The sequence below is a fragment of the Mastigoproctus giganteus genome, chromosome 10, assembly GCF_048544385.1.
Source record: "Mastigoproctus giganteus isolate SK-2022 chromosome 10, ASM4854438v1, whole genome shotgun sequence".
NCBI lineage: Eukaryota > Metazoa > Arthropoda > Arachnida > Uropygi > Thelyphonidae > Mastigoproctus > Mastigoproctus giganteus.
In genome coordinates, this window is record NC_143584.1 from 114,731,501 (window position 1) to 114,750,536 (window position 19,036).

Genomic DNA, 19,036 nt, shown 5'->3' on the forward strand with positions numbered 1-19,036 from the left:
GACTGTATTGTCACTGGAGATGAGTGTTGGTTTTTTCAGTATGACCCAGAGACGAAGTGTTACAGTATGCATTGGACTTCAGAATTATCACCAAGGATCAGAAGTTTAACTTACACAAGTCTATGGTCAAGATGATGCTGATCATGTTTCTCGACAAACAGGGTGTGATTCACAAGGAATGTTTACCTAAAGGAGAGAAAGTCAGTGCTGCATTCTACATACAGGTGCTTCAAATGCTATTAAAGCATATTTCCCAGGTGAGAGTGCATTTTCAAGAGAAAGGCAGCTGGTTCTTATTGCATGACAATGGCCCCATCCGTTCCGCACTTGTTGTGAAGACATTGCTGATGAAACGTGGCCTCATTACCTCCTACTCTTCTGATCTAGCACCAGCAGACTTCTTCCTCTTCTTTGCCAATGCACCATAAAACAGCAACCAACCAACCAACTTCCTCTTCTTCTTGAAAACTGCTGCCAAAGTGAAGAGATTTCAGGATGTTGAGAACATATCTTTGGATGCCTTCATGACTGTTTTCAGAAACTTTTAGATTGATGTAATAAGTGCATTCAGTCAGGTGATGATTACTTTGAATAAAAATGAAACTATTTTTGAGCTCCTTCACTTTTTATTGCACCAGTTTAGGAACTTTATTTGGCACACCTCATATAATTTCTTGTCGATAGAAACATTTCCCAACCATATTAGAACATTTCTGCCTCTCCTGTTTCAGTCATTTCTGAAGACTTGTGATCCTATATACAAGTTATCTTCAACATTTTCTGGCTATTATCATCCTTAATGATATATCCAGTATTTATTTAATCAGTTCCTGTATTTCATCAAGCTATCTCTTACTTAGAATTAGTAGTGGCAAATGATGCAAGAAAGCAAGCTTAAAAAGCATTAGCCAAATAAAAAAAAAAAACCGTACCTTCCTGCATCACCTGTTCATTCTCTCCAAATGAGTGAAAAGTTTTTCATTGAATTTATTCAAACTACCCACTTCCACAATGACATATGGGAGTTTGTTCCAACAGTCCACCATTTGCTGGCTGAAGGCAACATCCACACATACCTGCAATCACCCTTCCTCAGCTTGAATTTATGTCCCCTCATTTAGTCTGAGCAAGAGGAAGAATGCCATCAGAATTGAATTCATCAATCCATTCAAAGCCTTAAACACCTCAATCAAGCTCTACAAATTGTAGACTAGGAAATTCTAATTGAAGAGATCCAGTTTGTCCAGTTCTTCCTTGAATGAATTTAAGCTATCAACTTCTACAATGACAGATGGAAGTTTGTTCCAGCAATCAACCACCCGCTGACTAAAGGGAAATTTCTGCATGCTTATTGTACAACTGTTTGTCCAGTTCTTCCTTGAATGAATTTAAGCTATCAACTTCTACAATGACAGATGGAAGTTTGTTCCAGCAATCAACCACCCGCTGACTAAAGGGAAATTTCTGCATGCTTATTGTACAACTGTTTTTTCTCAATTTGAATTTATGCTCCCTCAGGTGTATAATCTGAACAAGAGGTAGAATCCCATCAACATTGAGCTTGCTCAAAGCATTCAAGGCCTTATACACTGCAATCAGATCACCTTGCAGGTGCCTAGTCTCCAGATGCTGCAATTTGCAGAACTTAAGCCTTTCTTGGTAAGAGCACCAATTTGTTCCCCACACCAATCTCATTGCCCATTCCCATACCCATTCCGGTAGCTCTACATCCTTTCAGAAATGAGGCCTCTAGACCTGTATGCAATACTCAAGGTGTGGCTGACCATTGCCTTATACAAAGGGTTAATCACTCCTTATCCCCTCTAGCAAAGTTCCTGTATATCAGTGACAAGACCCCATGAGCTGCCTGTCTGCACTGCTCAGAAAACTTCATATCTGACTGCACAATTACCCCCAGGTCTTTCTCATTCTCCACTACCCTGAGTGTAGTACCACACAGTTGTCACATTACTCTGGGGTTACTGCTGCCCATGTACAGTACTTTGCATATGTCAGTGTTAAACTTTAGCTACCATTTCTCAGCCCATCTGCCTAACTTTTCTAGATCCTGTTGCAGTAGCATACTGTCATTAACCACCCTGCCAACCTTTGTATCACCTGCAAACTTGGACATTAAGCCTGATATACCTTCATCAATAAATAGAAAACACAATGGACCCAACACTGAACCCTGAGGTGAACTCCACTAATAACATTAGTCCACAAAGAGCAGTGTCAATTGATTACCACTCTCTCTTCCCCCACTCAACCATCCCTTTATCCATAGCAGAAACTTGCCCTTAATGCCATGCTGCTCCAATTTGTACAGTAGTTTTCCATATACAACAGTTTCAAAACTTTGCTGAAATCCAAGTATATGATATAAAAATGACTTGATTACATAATCCCCAGGTTTTTTTCATTTTCCACTATGCTGGGTTTATTACTGCACAGTTGGTACATTAATCTGGGATTTCTGCCCCATGTCAGTACCTTACATTTGTCACACTTCAATTCCATTTATCAGCCCATATGCCTAAGTTTTCTAGATCTTGTTGCAGTAACTTGCCTTAATTATTGTCATTACCACTCTGCCAACCTGTGTATCATCTGCAAACTTAGACATTAAGCCTGATATACCTTTATCAGTATCATTAATAAATACAGAAAACAACAAGGGGGTCCTGCACTGAACTCTAGAGGACTCCAATAATAACATTAGTTAATTAATAACTACTGTCTGTCCCCTCCCACTAAACAGCTTTCCTGAAATTCAAGTATATGATGTCAAAATTTTGTTTTCCATCCATTTCCTTTGTTACTCTAGTACATCATTGGGTATATCATAGTACCCAATCAGATTGGTCAGACAAGGTTACCCCCATAGAAAATCCATGCTGTGACTGCCATATAATTGCATACCTGCCTAGGTGGTCCTGAATTATTGTTTAATCAGTAACTCCATTAATTTCCCCCAGAATAGAAGTCCAGCTAACAGTTCTGTAATTATCCATGTCACCTTTTGATTCCCCTTTGTGAAATAAGGATACATTTGCACAAATGTATCCTTATAAAAAAAAAAAACCCTTTTTTTTTTATAAGGATAAAAACTTTAGCTACCATTTCATAGTACTTAGTACTGTGCTTGGGTTGGAGGTTGAGAAGACGAAAGAAGATATTTGTTGACATTGGACTTGAACTTCTGTAGACTAATTTCCAGGAAATACGTATGAAGGAAGGTTGTTCCAGAAAATGGCAGTTGAATGAATAAACGAGGAAGATGAAAAGTTGGTTCTGTGAGTTTGGAGTTGGACAGTAAATGGATGTTGGCTGATGGTAGCACGTGTTCGGTCTGTTTTGAAAGAGAGAGCGGGAATTATAAAAGCCAATTCAGAAGAACAGTGCCCATGGAAGTATCTGTAGAAGAGGCATGCAGCAGAAACAGTACGTCTATGAGACAGCGAGTGGAGAAACTTTGTTAAAGATGAATCTTTAATTAACCTAACTGCCCTCTTCTGAATGGAATCGAGAAGCCTGAGAGGTTTTGGGGGCACTACCCCAGATGTGGGAACAACATTCCATGGCAGGGCAGATTTGCGATTTATATAGAGTGAGCAGCTGTTTGGAAGAAAAGTAACGCTGAGAGCGAAAGAGAAAACCAAGTTTTTTAGATGCAGAGGAAGAAATATTTGTAATGTGCTTGTATGTATTTGTAAATTACCCTGACTTCTACTTGTACCAAGTAGAAGTCAGGGTAATCGACAAAAGAGATACATCATTTTGCCTAGAAATCGGAGTGTCACTAAAGATAAGCATAGGAGCAGAAGAATCCTTTTTGCGAGATATTATATCTCGCAAAAAGGATTTGAGATATAATACAAGACTGAGTTTTAGAAGGGTTGAAATCAACTAAGCTGTCTTTGCCATACTGGAGAATTACCTGAAGATCAGGATTTAAAGAATTGGTAGCAGATTTTCGAGAAGTTGAAGCTGATTGAGCAGGACACGGTTTCTCAATATGGAAAGTGGAATGCAATGTGCTATCATCGGCAAAACTATGGATAGGATTTCCAATCAATGGAAGAAGGTCATTAATATACAAGAAGAGGAGGAAATGAGTGGGGGAAAGAACTGAACCTTGGGGGACATCAGCATTAGTGAAGAAGTTAGAAAATAGAGAGCCATCTACCATCACCCTCAGTGAGCGATCAGAGAGAAAACTGGATAACCAATTACTAAAAACAGTTGGCAAACAATAAGATGGAAGCTTGTTTAGAAGACCTTTATGCCAAACACGATCAAAAGCCTTTGAGATGTCAAGAGCAACTACCTGTGTTTCACCGAACCATTCCATTGAATTAGTCCATAAATGGGTAACATAAGCCAGAATATCACCAGTGGAACAACACCGACGGAATCCATACTGGCGATCGTTGATCAGATGGAAGGTTTCTAGGTAGTTTAAGAGTTGGCGGTTAATTGATTTCTCCATTACTTTAGAAAGAGTAGAAGTAATTGCAATGGGACGATAATTGGATGGGAGGGATTTGTCACCCTTTTTAGGAACTGGCTGGATATGAGCAAATTTCCAAGCAGAAGGAAAAACACCTTGGGAATAAGAAAGTGAAAAAAGGCGGCAAAGAATAGGAGTAAGTTCAGGAGCACAGGTTTTGAGCACAAGTGGAGAAATACCATCAGGACCTGGAGCTTTCTTAGCATCAAGATTCATCAAAATCCTTCTGATATCCTTTTGACGGAAGACCACAGGAGGCATTGAATGGAGCGTGTTGGCAATGGTGGGAGGTGTTTTACCAAGATCATTAATACATGAGCTGGAAGAAAAATGGAATGCTAGCAGGTCAGCTTTATCCTTGGCTGAAGTGACAACAGAACCATCTGGTTTGGACAGAGGTGAGAGCAGAGATGGGGAAAAGTTGCGGCCACTAGCTTTGGCAAGAGACCAGAATGCTCGGCTACCATTAGGGCAAGAAGCAAGTTTTCTACTCTTAGCCTGTTCGAACTCTAGTTTGGACTGGTTAATAACTGCTTTACAATTGTTGCGAGCTTTGGTGTAGGCAGAAAATGAAACTGAAGAATTAGAAACAAGCCAATTACGATATGCAACATTCTTCTCTTGAACAGCCTTAGCACATTTATTGAAAAACCAAGGTTTAGATAAAGGACGAGATTTTAAAGTGGAGTGTGGGATAAAAGATTCCATTCCTGCAAGAATAATTTCACTGACACAATCTGAACAAACGTTGACATCAGAAGTTTTGAAACAGTAATCCGACCAAGGTAAAGAAGAAAAGAAGTCTCGCAGGTCATCCCATTTTGCATTCTTGTAATGCCAAACAACATGAGGTTGGGAATAGCCATGAGATAAAGGTTCCATTGGAGAAGAGACAATCACCAAGTTGTGATCTGAAGTGCCTAAAGGACTTGTCACTTCGACTGCGTACTTAGAAGGGTTGTTTGTGAGAAAAAGATCAAGCGTATTGGCTGTATGATTAGGATTGTCCGGTATTCTTGTAAGTAAATGAAAAATCTGTACAAGGTCATTAGTAATTGCAAAAGCCTCAGCAGCTTGACCAGCTGGGTCGGTGTGACTAGAAAATGGAAGCCAGCTGGAGTTGTGAACATTAAAATCACCAAGGAAAATTACCTCACTGTTAGGAAAGTTGGTCTGGAGAAAGTCAAGTTGCAAAGAGAGGAAGTCAGAGCTCCAAGTGATTAGTGGAGTTGGGAGAACGGTAGAGACAACAGATGAATTTGACACAATGAGGTAGACAGATTTTAAGCCAGAGAAGATCAAAGAGAGGAGATTCCAAATTGCCAAGTCTCTGACAGGGAATATCAGAACGGACATATGCACAAGTATCACCTATTTGGCGAAAGGAATCATACAGCAAATAATTTGGGCATCTGAGATGAGCAGTAGTTGAATCAACCGATAACTGAGATTCTGTCAGAAAAAGTACATGGGGTTTGGCAGACTGCAAGTGGAAATGGACATCGTTGAGATTAGAATTGAGACCACGTATATTTGTGAAATGAATTAGGAAGTGCTTGGGAGGTTTAGATCTTTTCACAGATAAGCTTGCTCTATTAGTTTGACAATTCATGATGTATTCAATAGTAAGAAAAAGTGGGTGGGACATGCTCTATGAAGTAATGAAATTTTTGGATATGGCATACACATGGTAAGAATATAACCAGATCCTTGACATAATGTGGCCTCGACAATGCTCCCCGCATAGACACTACTCGGACTCCCTCCAGTCACTATCTGTCAGAGTAGAGGTAGCAAGATTATACACTAGCTGATCCGGAAGCCAATAGGTTCGGTCCGGTGTACTAACTAGTGGCTGGCCTGCGAACATTGTTTTAGAGCTGTACTCTCGAAATGTAAGGAATATTGGATCTCGACACGATGTTCATCATAACCTCAAAAGGCATCAATCATACTGCATGATGGAAGAGATAGGGAAGGGTTGACCGGAACTTAGCTCTAGAGACTAAACATGGGTTCCACTTGAAGCCTCCAATAAGCAAAGTGGTGGTATTGCACCGGTTGATGAGAGTCATCTACCACCTAGTACTGCCTGGTAACATAGAGGTGCGGCATTCCTCCATGTGGTGTGGGCGGTACACCTCGACCCCTACTTACGTTGGTTCACACCTGTGTGGTCACCCACCATGTACTTGTGCATGGAGGTTATACCCAGGATTACTAACAGTCCTACCATTGTGAAGGTGCAAGCAGAGGATTTTGCTGCCGCAGACCGTCCGGACTTCGCCGAAATTTTGTCCACTTGACTTGAGTGTCACCCGAATATCAGTTCCATCAGCGTTTTAGACTCCCAGTTAGCAAGTACAGCTTGTCTGGCATATCTGAGAGAATGTCTGTGACAACCTCAAGGACCTTTACAGCTTCCCTTAATATAATTAGATAGATTGAATCAGTGCTTCTTTTTTTTTTTTGTAAAATATGAACTTCCGGAATGCTGAGGAAATCCACCTAGGAAAAGGGGCACCTGGGGGTTTTTCCCCCAGAAATTTTTTGATGTTAATTGGTTTCAAATATGCCAAATATTTGAATTTGGGTGGGGGAGATGTTAACAATCTTAAACAGTTAATTTTGAATATTTTTTTCCTGAGATCTCAAGAAAATTTTTTTTTATCATTTTGGCCGCTTGTTACTTTTGCTGGTCCACCCTACACTTTAATTTCTTTGTTGCAGTGTGTTTGAGAAATTCACCTTTTCCTCTATTTGATATCTCAATAATATCACATAAAAGAGTTCTCGTTCCTGAGTGATGCTTTTAAATCATGGTATCATAAGCAGTAATTTGAAATTTCAGTTTACAAAAGTATAGTAAACTGGACAAAACTAATTAATAAAACTAATTTAATAGGTATTATTTATTTATTATTCAACATGTTTTTATGAAAATTTCCAGAGTAAAAGCATGTTATTATATTTCTTATTGTGATTTTTTTTTTTTTTTTTTTTGTTTGTTGTTTATGTCTATGGTTGCATGGTGGCTCTGATAAGTCATGGTTTTATTAAGCATTTTAATTATTTATTAAGCATTGTGATTGGTGAATGCTTCAATAGGTGAGTCAAAGTCAAGCTGTGCTTCTAGCTTAACTGGCCCTGGGTGCCCAGCAAATTGTGACTGGGCAATTTATCTATGCGATCTTTCATTGCTGATCTTTCTAGAGAGACCAGTAGTTCTTTTTAAGTTCCTACATTTTCTGAAACTCTTTATTTGATAGAAGCTCTTATACCAAAGTGTTTTTATAAAGCAAAAAAGGAGACTACATTTCTTTATATTTTTCTCTGTTAACAACTAATCCTTACTAATCTCCGCTTGGTCACACCAGGCACTGTTCCTGTCTTCCCATGGCAGGGCTGGAAACCTTGGCAAAAAGTTAACCTGCCAAGGTCTCAAAGGAGCAAATTTGGATCGTAATGTCTTTCTGCCATTAGAGCCAACAAGCTCTTGGCCAGAGACAGAAATTCACCATAATATGTCACAACCCATGCGCTTTAAAACAAATTCCTCAGCTACAGATTTTCCTGCATTTTTTAATATTGTACTCACTTGCCGTTCAGTCTCTCAGTAAATTGTCTCCCTTCCTCATCTAGAAACACTTGGAAAGCATTTGTAAGATCTCCTAATACGGTTAAGAGACTGCAGTCAGGGGACCTACTAGTAGAAACTCTAAACTGCAGGCATTCAGAGAAACTCCTACGACTTACAAATTTTGCTGGAGTTCCAGTGAAAGTATCTCCCCATGCAACTAAATACATCTAAAGATGTTATATCAGTAGGGATATATTGCATGTCATGGAGGAAGAAATAATTCAAGAGCTACAGGAACAAAATGTGATTGCAGTCAAAAGAATTATGATTAAAAAAGACAAATTTACACCTACCAGAAATATTATTCTTACTTTTAATATCCCAGATCTACCTTCATTGGTAAAAGCAAGTTATCTACTTTGCCACATACATCCTTACATTCTCAATCCTTGAGATGTTATAATTGCCAAAAGTATGGTCACTATGAAATGACATTGAGAGGAAACCCAGTTTGTTCCTACTGTGGGTCCTCTGATCACAAGTGATTGTTTGGTGACAGAAATGACTTGCTCTAACTGCAAAGACAACCATCCTGTGTGCTCTAAAAAAAAAAAACTTGGTGTCCACTCAGACTGATTACAGTCCCTTCAAACATATCAATCTCTGACTGGGCTCAGGCTGTCCCCTGTCAGCAACAGTTTCCAATGTCTCTAAACACTCAGACTAGTAATACTCATATTATGATGCCATCATCATCTTCTCCTCTTCCATTGATTGGTACTACATCAAATAATCCAAGTTTGAATTAAAAAAAAAAAGATTATTTAAGAGTCATCCATGGATACAGATGACTCGTCCAAACAGGAAGATCCAATTCTGGAAATATATGTGGAAGAATATATGGACACCAATCAGCCTTTCATCCCAAAAAGAGACAAACCAAAGCCTCAACGCTATAAGCCAGCCATGTTAAAAAAACATCCAGATACAGCTTCTTCTTCTACTTAAATTCAAGTAATTTTACAGTGGAATTGCAAAAGCTTCCATGGCAACATTAATGATATTTAAGGCTTAATTAACCACTACTCATCAGTTGGTTTCTGTCCAGGGAAGCCTGTTTAACTTCTCAAATTTCTGCTTCCATAAAAAACTACTCAATATTTATCAATGAGCTCACAATACACTGGTTGCTTCCCATGGTGGTGTGACCATCTTGATCAATTCACAGATACTGGCCAAGCAAATTGCTCTCCAAACCCAAATTGAAGCTGTTGTTGTTTGTCTAATTCACATTGCTTTAACACTAGTCTCAGTCTATCTCCCACCAAATTATACATACTCTTACAAAGATCTTGAAGAGCTTTTAATATAGCTACCTTCCCCTGTTTGCCTACTTTCGATTTCAATGGCCACTGCCCTTTATGGAGATCCTCTAAATTAGAAAGATGTGGCCAACTGATTCCTGGATAAGCATAACCTCACCATTCTTAATACTGGGGGCCACACGCATGTGCAATTGCCAACTGGACAAACTTCCACAATTGATCTTTCAATTTGTTCTCAGATACTGTTTATAGTCATAGAATGGTCCGCTATAGATGATCCCATGGGCAGTCTTTGTTTTCCAATTGTCTGTAATCTGATCACTGTACAACCACCATTAGCCCAACCCTGCAGGAAATGGAAATTCTCTCAAACCAACCTGGTCAAATTGTAGTCTACTATCACCTTGAATGAGAAAATTGTAAGACTGTAAGTCTCATGGATTATTCACATCCAACCTCTTATCTGCAGCTAAATACTCAGTTCTGTTATTGAATCTCTACTTGCCTGATGGCATTTTAACTATTGGTGGAATGAAGAATGCATAAAAGTGAAGAAGTAAAAAAAAAAGTGTAATTTATTTCATCGATCTTAACCACAGTTAATCTTATTAACTGTGGTTAAGGTGGATCTAATGGTGGATCTCATTCGAAGACAAGTGCATCTCATCCGAAGACAAGTTAAGGATTCCTGAACTTGGTTTGCATCTAATGTAAATAGAAACACTGACTCCAGGTTAATATGGAAGAAAATTAGGCAGCATTCTGGCAAATTTCCAACCACTCCTTCTCCAATTCTTTCTTGGAATGGGCAAGAACTCTCTGCATATAGCAATGCCTTGGGCAAAACGTTTGCCCAAATCTCAGTTACATCAGCTTACTCTCTGGAATTCCAGAAAATTAAGACCACCAATGAGTAGCAACCCATCAACTTTTGAACCCTCTGTCCTTCCATATAACCAGCCTTTTCAATATTTTGAACCATTAGAATAACATGCAACAGTGCTGCTGGGCCAGATGGAATATACTATGTAATGTTACAGCACTTTGATGACAAAAATTTACAAATGCTGCTGGTATTTTATAATTGAATCTTTCTGGAAGACATTTATCCCACTTCTTGGCACCATGCCACAGTTCTGGCCCTTCTAGAAACCTGGAAGAGATCCCACCAGTCATAGTTACTGACTAATCTCCCTCATAACGAAATGAATATTGCTTCCACTGATGAGACAATCAAAATAAGTAGTTTATTAAAAATAAAGTATACGAACGCTGTTAGATAAAATAAAATATAAAAAAATAAATACACTATGTACAAATTAAAACTGAAATTATATACAGCCAATTACATATGAAATTATATACAAAAAATAATAAAAGAATAAACTATTAATATAAAGAGAATAAAAGCTATAAAAGATGAAAATAAAAGTGATAAAATAAGCACAAAGCACCTTTCAAGGCAATGAGCTTCTTTATCAACTTAAACAAGATATACGATAACAAGCCCTTAATATTATGCAGAGGTATAACCTTGTTCATGTGTTAAGAAGATTGGGTGTGGATCATCTGTGGTGAAAAGAAAGAAAAAGAAGGTAGGAAAGGAAAACAATGAAATACTCAACCATCAGGCTCCACAAGAATTGTCCTGGCGTACACTAGCCCTGTTGTTAACTGACCATTTCGTCATGATTTAAAATAAAAGCCTCCATAATAGGATGTATGCGGGTCCCAGCAAATTAATGGTGGGACCCACCACAGCTATATGGAGGGCCTCCAACCATGAGAGATGGCAAGAATCATGGGCATGGTCTAATATTTCAACATTGGTTTGCAGATTGCAATTAAAATGATGCCTGATAAATAGCCTCCTCATGTTCAGAGGCATGATCACATAATCTACGTGCTGTTTCGCTGATATAACAAGCTGCACAATCTGGGCAAGTAGTACGATAAACCACATTTGCACAATGCAATAGTGGAACAGGAGATTCTGTTCGGTTATGTTCAGTTCAATATGGAACAGGACCTGTTCCACATTGCAGACTCAAGGCTGAGTCTGCAATACACAATGCCTTTGTAAAAATTTTACTTTGTGAAGTGATCTACAGTCGACTCATTTAGTAATAGTCAGCATGGCTTTTTGCCAAAATGGGTCCTTAGATCTCATCATCAAGGCTGAGTCTGCAACATACAATGCCTTTGTGAAATATGAACACATTGTTATGGTTTCCGTAGGTAGTATGTATGCGGTATCAAATGCCTTTTCTTGACTCTCTCAAGAAAAGGCATTTGATATTACCTAGTATCGTGACATTCTTAGTGCACAATACTGCCTTCTTGGTCTACAAGGCAGCCTGCCTATATTCATTAGGAACTTTCTCCAGAATTGTTCTTTTCAAGTCCAATATCAAAACTCCCTTTCTATGACATTCTTGCAGGAAGGAGTGCCGCAAGGGTCGGTACGGAGTGCAACCCTTTTTGCCTGTAGAATTGATTCCATAATGAAAGAACTCCCAAATTCTTTTGAGGTTTACCTTTGTGGTGGTGATCTCTCAATTTTTTTTTTGCCATTCTCAGAACATGAGATCTGTTGAATGGCAATTGCAGATATCATTGAATAAAGTACAAAAGACAGTTGTAGGATAGATGTGTGGAAGTATGCCTTTAGCCAACGGGTAGTTGGTTGGTGGAACAGACTTCCATACTTTGTTGTGGAAGTTGATAGCCTAAATAAATTTAAGGCTGAGTTGGACAGGTATTTGGAACGAACGGAGGGGTGAAATGGGAGCAGGTTTTTTTTTTTTTTTTTTTTTTTTTGCTGATGCTTCATAAGCTTGCTTTCTTGCATCATATGCCTCTGCTAATGCTAAAAGTTGGCACTGCTCTATGGCTATTGTCTTTCACAACATAAAACTGTTGCAATCCACTTTTCAATCAGCAAAAATTTCATACAGATTCTGAACAACTTCAGCTGTCAAACTTTACCATTCTAATCACCAACACTATCAGATTCCTGTGACTAACCGTTGACAGCAAGTTAACTTCTTTGAGCACATTAAATTTGTATGTATACTATCTGTCTCAAAACGCTGAACATACTAAGAACTTTATCTGCCCTGTCTTGGGGAGCAGATTGTACCTCTGCTGCTCTTATGTATAGTGTTGATTAGATCCCATTTGGATTATGGTGCTCCACTCTGTGATTCTGCCCAAAAGAGCGTACTATGCTGGCTTGATCCTATACAGCACAATGCATTGTGGATTGCACTTGGTACCTTCAGAGCATCTCCGACTCATAGTTTATATATTGAAACTCAGAGTTCCCTTCTGTACCTCCTCTTCAGTCCACCATTGTAAAAATAAACCTAGCAAAATAATAAGACCAGCAGGCCTATGCCTTTGTGAACTAACACAGATTTGGAATGTTCGTATTTTCAACAAACAGATAATTAAATACTTTCAACCACCCCTCTTTGCGAACTAACACAGATTTGGAATGTTCGTATTTTCAACAAACAGATAATTAAATACTTTCAACCCCCCCCCCCCCCCCTTGTCAACCACCTTATGATACTTATCTTCATTAATGGGGAAAGAATCTCCTACTGACACTTAATGTGCTACAATTCCATGCAAGCCATATTCAGAAGTATGTTGATTTCTTGCCAATATATACTGATGGTTCCAAATCATATTGGAGCAGTGGCAGTATTTCCCTCTGCTATCATTTCAGCTTCCCTTCCATCTGAGTATAGCAGCTTCTCAGCAGAATTATGTGCAATAAAATTAGCTTTAGGAAATCTGGCTCTCTACCCTTGTTTAAAATATATAGTACACACTGACTCTTTCAATTCAATTATAGCAATGCAAAATTCTTCCTATAAGATTCACCCTGTTTTAAACCAAATCAGGAGCCTGCTATTGGAAATTGCATGGTCATCAATCAGTGACCCTTTGTTGAATCCCAGCACATTTGGGGATAAAGGGGAATGAACTGGCTGATAAGGCTGCTAAAAATCCGTCAACTTTAGATTTAATCTCCATCTCTATTCCAGCCTCTGACTATAATCATATCATACAAGCAGCATTTTTCATCACACTAGATCATGCTGGACTGCCAAAGCTTAGAGTGCTGGTTCAAATGTAAAGTTTATTATTGGTTTACGTGTGCTCTTTCCACTGTGTGAGACATGGGCAAGAATAGAACATACACATCTGACTCACCTCCATCTACTCACAGGCTTAGAGAGGCTTATGTAGGCTTAGAAAAAAAAACAAGTAATTTGGGTGTGGCATTAGGTGAGTAGCTACTGTTCCAAAGTGTGCTTGTGGATGGCACTCAGTGAGTTAAAGGGTCATCTATAGACAAAAATGTTTTTTGTTGTTAAAGCAAATGGCAGATTCAGAAATCAGATATGTAGTTGTATACACCAGTTCTGTCACGCTATTATTATCATTTTCTACCGTAGAAAGTATGACTTAACTTTTTCATTTATTTTATTTTTTTGAAGTCATCAGCAGGGCAGGCTGGATCTGTTCTATAAGAAAGAAAAAAAAAAATTTTGATTTTTTTTTTTTTTTTTTGCTTTAGATGAAGCAAGCAGTCATTTAAAAAATAATGCACAAGATCAAATTAAAAACCATCAAGAAATACTAAAAGATTTGAATGCAATACAAGCCAAAGCTAGAGAAGTCTGGGATAAGATAGGTAAGCGTTATACAATGTTAGATTCCTTTAACTTTTTTTTTTTTGAAAATTAAAAAAAAAAAAAAATATTTTCAGTCTCCATATGGTTTTAAATTCAGAATTTTACTAATATTAATTTCTATAATAAAAGGAAAGAAGAAATTATTATTATTTTTATTTTTACATGCTTTTAATCATCTGAAAATGTGTTTTGACATGAAGAGTGATTTCTTTTACATTGTAGAGCTATGAGGTGAATCATATAAAATGTTTTAAGTAATTTTCTTTCACGAGGGACAGGATATTAGCAAAAAGGCCTTGTGCATCGGAAATAAGCTTACTGAAACAAGTCATGTCACTACTGACAATACAGCATGATGAAAGGTGGCAAGCTTGTAATGTGGCCAGTATTATGTCGGCCTACTTCCACAGAGTCTGATGGCTGATATTTTGTCCCCTGCCGCCCAGCTGTTTTCCCTCTCTCCCACTATTCATGATCTGCTTTGGTTTGTTGTAGCATATGTGTCGTGCCTCTGTGGAATATATTTATATATGTCATGCTACTTGTTTTCTAAGTTGATAAAAGGACACATTGCTCCAAAAGCTTAAAAAACCATCGGTAGTTGACAGGCTTTGTTTCAGTAAGGGATAGGATGTTATTAAAAAAAAAATTTTTAAATGACACAAAGGGAAAATGAGTACTTATTCTAATGCTCTCATTGAACTGAATGATTTTTATCCGAGTGTTTTATCTCATACTGTTTAATTTTCAGCATTCGTTGCACCTTTTAAAATTAGAGAAAAAAAAAGTTAAAATTGGCAAATTTCACCATTTACCCCTCTTTCAAAAAATGTGGGGCAGTGTTATGGTCACCAGTTATGCTATACCAAATACTTATTGACTAAGGATGTATGTATTGGATTAAGAATATGTTTATTCACATTTCAGTTTTTGATTTCAACTCGGGGGAGGGGGGAACCCAACATTTTAGGAATATGTCATCCTTTTTTGGATGTATTCAGTTTATAAAAATAGGGTTTATAAAATATGGTTATAAATAAATGTTTCTAACCATAAAAGTCTAGGTAAAATGCCCAAAGTAACGAATACATCTTTTTTATACAAAAAAAGGATGGTACGAAAATAGAAACAAATAGTCTCAGAAATACCCAGACACTGAGATGCTGTGCTAGAAGTCTGTTTTAGCACCTCATAATTGCACATACACAGCTTCTTTTACTGTTTCATCATTCTCATAGTGCTTGCTACTCATGTTTTTTCAAGAATTCAAACAGGTGGCAGTGTGGTGATGGGGATTTGCATGTGGGGAACACTTCCCTGATGAACTGTGAAATTTTCTGCATTGTCTGATTTGCAATGTGTGGTCATTTATTGTGCTCTATGATGATGTATTGTTTTGTTAGATGCTTTCCACTAAGTGCACAACAAAGTATTGTGTGAGAGTATGAATGTAGTGAGTAGCATTGATGGTTTCCCTTTGTAGAAAAATTATACATGCATTTTTCAGCATCTCAAATAACTGTTCCAATGGCATGTGTATGCCTAGCAAATCACTGCACTGCACTGGGACTCCAAATCAAAGGGCCTTTCTCTTAAACGCCCTGACTTACTTATATCGAACCACTAAAATTAATGAGGGGGGGCCCCCAAATTAAATTTTACACCACAAGCTTTCACTGTGCCACTGATTTTGGTGCCTAAAGGTACTGTTCCTTGCCTTCTTTTTGGGATTGCGGTGCAGTGCCATTCTTGCTTTCTTTTTCTTTTCGGGTAAGAATGATGGAACAAACTTTCTTTCCCAGTAATAGTGCTTAACAGGAAGCCATTGCATTCTGCATCCTGTCATTGAAGCAGTTGTGTTGAAATACATTTGTATTCCTGTTTTCGTTCATTCATAAGGAAGTGGTAGAACAATGGACATGGATATTTATGTATTCCGGGGCTTCTGTCATTTCTTGTATGGCTAGAAAGAATATGCCTGTGACAGAAATTCCTCTTGTCTCGTTAACTTATAAAACCCAATACAACACTAAGCTGATATATTTCTGTTTCGAGACACACTGTGTGTGTAAAGTGTGTTAATTGTCTGATGGTACCATTGGTTTTCCCCATTCCGCATTGTATTCTTTGTACGTGTGACACAGAATTCTGTGGAGACTAGAGATTTAAAAAGTGTGTGGGCAGTGATTTGTTGTGTAGTGTTATGTTCTGTTGTTTCTCTGACCACTTAGCCGTTGGGCCCCTATTTGGGCCCACCGTTGTCCACACTTTGTCACGAGGAGACAGATCAGGCACCCAGTAGATTATTTAAGTACTCTAGCCGGCCTCGTCACCTAATTTCCGAGGATTTTGGTGGCAAGGCCTATATATATTTAAAAAAAAAAAGAAGAAAAAAAAGGGGGGGGTGAACACTAGAATTCAGAAAGATCGAAAGAGGTTTACGAGAAAGCTGTTGATTAGAATTTGGCGGCATTGTTCTGGGCGTACTCAGTCAGTTTAGTTAGAGTGGGAAACTGAAGGCTGAGGGGGAAACAGGTAGAAGGATGGGGATGATAGAGTAGGCATCCCCAAAGAGGTCCGTGGGGATGAGCCCCACCAGGCGAAGTATAGGAGAGGTAGGGAGGGGAGGAGACAGAAACCCGTCTCCTCCCTCCCCTGCCTGGGGATAGAGTTTTAATGGGAACCGGGTTAAAATACCAGTTCAGATCACCAAGTGGCATGTCAGCAGCAAGCCGCAGTACGTCTTCTTCGGTGATGGTTGTAGTGTCAAATCCAGTAGGAAGGTCAAACTGCCCATCCTGCTGTGGGGGTGGGATATGTTAGCTGGCAGTGGGGAATCTACCAGGTAAAGGGGTAGGAGAGACACACATTTACTTCATTTATAGTCTGCATTCTCACTCTACTTGCATTCTATTTTTATACTTTTTTCTTATAATTTATAATTTTTTTTTGTTAGGTTATATATACACCGATGAGCCAAAACATTATGACCAGTGAGTCGTTATGCAAATCGAAGCAGTTTCAGCTGAACTACAGCACGTGTTGGGACACAGTATAAAAACCACCTGATACTGAGCTCCATTAATCGGTGTCTCTCTTGTTCTTCAAATGGGAAAGGCAGCAGACTTTAAGTGAGTTTGACAAAGGCCAAATTGTAATGGCCAGACGACTGGGTCAGAGCATATCTGAACCAGCACGGCTGGTGGGATGCTGATGGTCAGCCATGGTTAGTACCTACCAAAAGTGGCCTGAGGAGGGGGAACCCACGAACTGCCAGCAAAGTGTTGGACGACCACAGCTCATCGATGCTCGAGATGAGCGAAGGCTCTCCCAGATGGTATGTGGCGACAGAAGGGTGACTGTGGTGCAACTAGCCGATAATTGGAATGCTGGTGTTAGGAATAATGTGTCACGACACATGGTACATTGAATCCTGTTGAAAATGGGGCTACATAGCCACAGGCTGCTCCGAGTGCCCATGCTAGGTTCACCAACGACAGTGCCTGCAATGGGCATGCAAGCATCAAAATTGGACCTTGAGTGATTGGAAGAAGGTTGTATGGTCCGATGAATCATGTTTCCTGTTGCACCATGTGGACGGCCGGGTACATGTGCGTCGTTTATTTGGAGAAGTGATGGCACTTGGATGCACCGTGGGACGAAAACAAGCAGGTTGTGGTGGTGTCATGCTTTGGGCGACGTTCTGCTGGGATACCCTGGGTCCAGTCATCTATGTGCCAGGCACTCTGATGTCTATCACCTACCTAAACATAATTGCTGACCAGGTACACCCTTTCATGGCAACGGTCTTTCCCTCTGGCGGTGCAGTCTTTCAGCAGGAATAATGCGCCATGCCACACTGCCCAGATTGTTCAAGACTGGTTCGCTGAACACGAGGAAGACTTCTAGGTATTGCTCTGGCCTCCAAATTCCCCAGACATCAATCCCATCGAGCATCTGTGGTTTGTGTTGAAACAGCAACTCCGATCTCTGGCATCTCCACCACAGACCTTATCGGAGTTAAAGGATGTGCTGGTTACCTGTTGGTACCAGATACCCCAAGACACATTTATAAATCTTGTAGCTTCCATGCCTCGCTGGGTACAAGCTGTTTTGACTGCATGTGGAGGACCAACATCATATTAGATAGGGGGTCATAATGTTTTGGCTCATCGGGGGTGTGTGTGTGTATTATATATATTTTTTCTACATACCAGGGGTGATGCAATGGTATATAATGTAAATTACACACCATTGCATCCCCCTGATGTGTGAAAATGTACAGAGGAATAAATGTTTTCTTTCTGTAATTCCATTGTCAAAAAAATTGCATTAATTTGTAAACCAAATTGTCTAAATAAGTCAAACCATAAAGAAAATGAAAAATAAATAATAGAAACAAGAAAATAACAATGAAAGAAAATTAAATAAGTAGAACTACACAAATAAAAATAAAACATACCTGAAAGTATATACATTAGCAAAATCCATTCCTAAAGGAAAAAAAGGTCCTTCCCTCCAAGACTTCCCAACTTTTTCAGACTAAAACCATGAATGCATTCATAGAATGTGTACCCAGTATTTTTAACCTGTTTTTTCCATAACTGAAGAAGCCATGGCTAAGGTAAAGAAAGCCAACACGAGAACCACGGGAAACGTTTACCGGACAAACTCATTTCCCGCTACTGCACTTTCTCCCTGCATTCTCGGTAAATGCAGGGAGAAACTGTGGGTGGTGCGTATTATCAGTAATGTCAGTAGAAGTCAATAACGATGTATTGATTAGTTTTTTCTCATTATTAAAAGCAGATTATTGGAATTCATGAGTGGGCTGAAATCTACACTTACGGGTACACCCTCCAGACTGCCTCAATCTTTGGGGTGTTTGCTTCCCCCCCCCCTCCTT

The 19,036-nt window shown here is 39.0% G+C and overlaps 1 protein-coding gene across 1 annotated transcript in view; it reads left to right on the forward strand.

The window, feature by feature from the left end:
• LOC150079236 (protein brambleberry-like) overlaps positions 1–19,036 on the forward strand; it is a 190,781-nt gene that overhangs the window by 48,759 nt on the left and 122,986 nt on the right. The window contains exon 5 of the mRNA XM_090382238.1: positions 14,013–14,129. Within this exon, the coding sequence (XP_090238364.1) occupies positions 14,013–14,129 (117 nt within the window). The remainder of the gene's footprint in view (positions 1–14,012; positions 14,130–19,036) is intronic.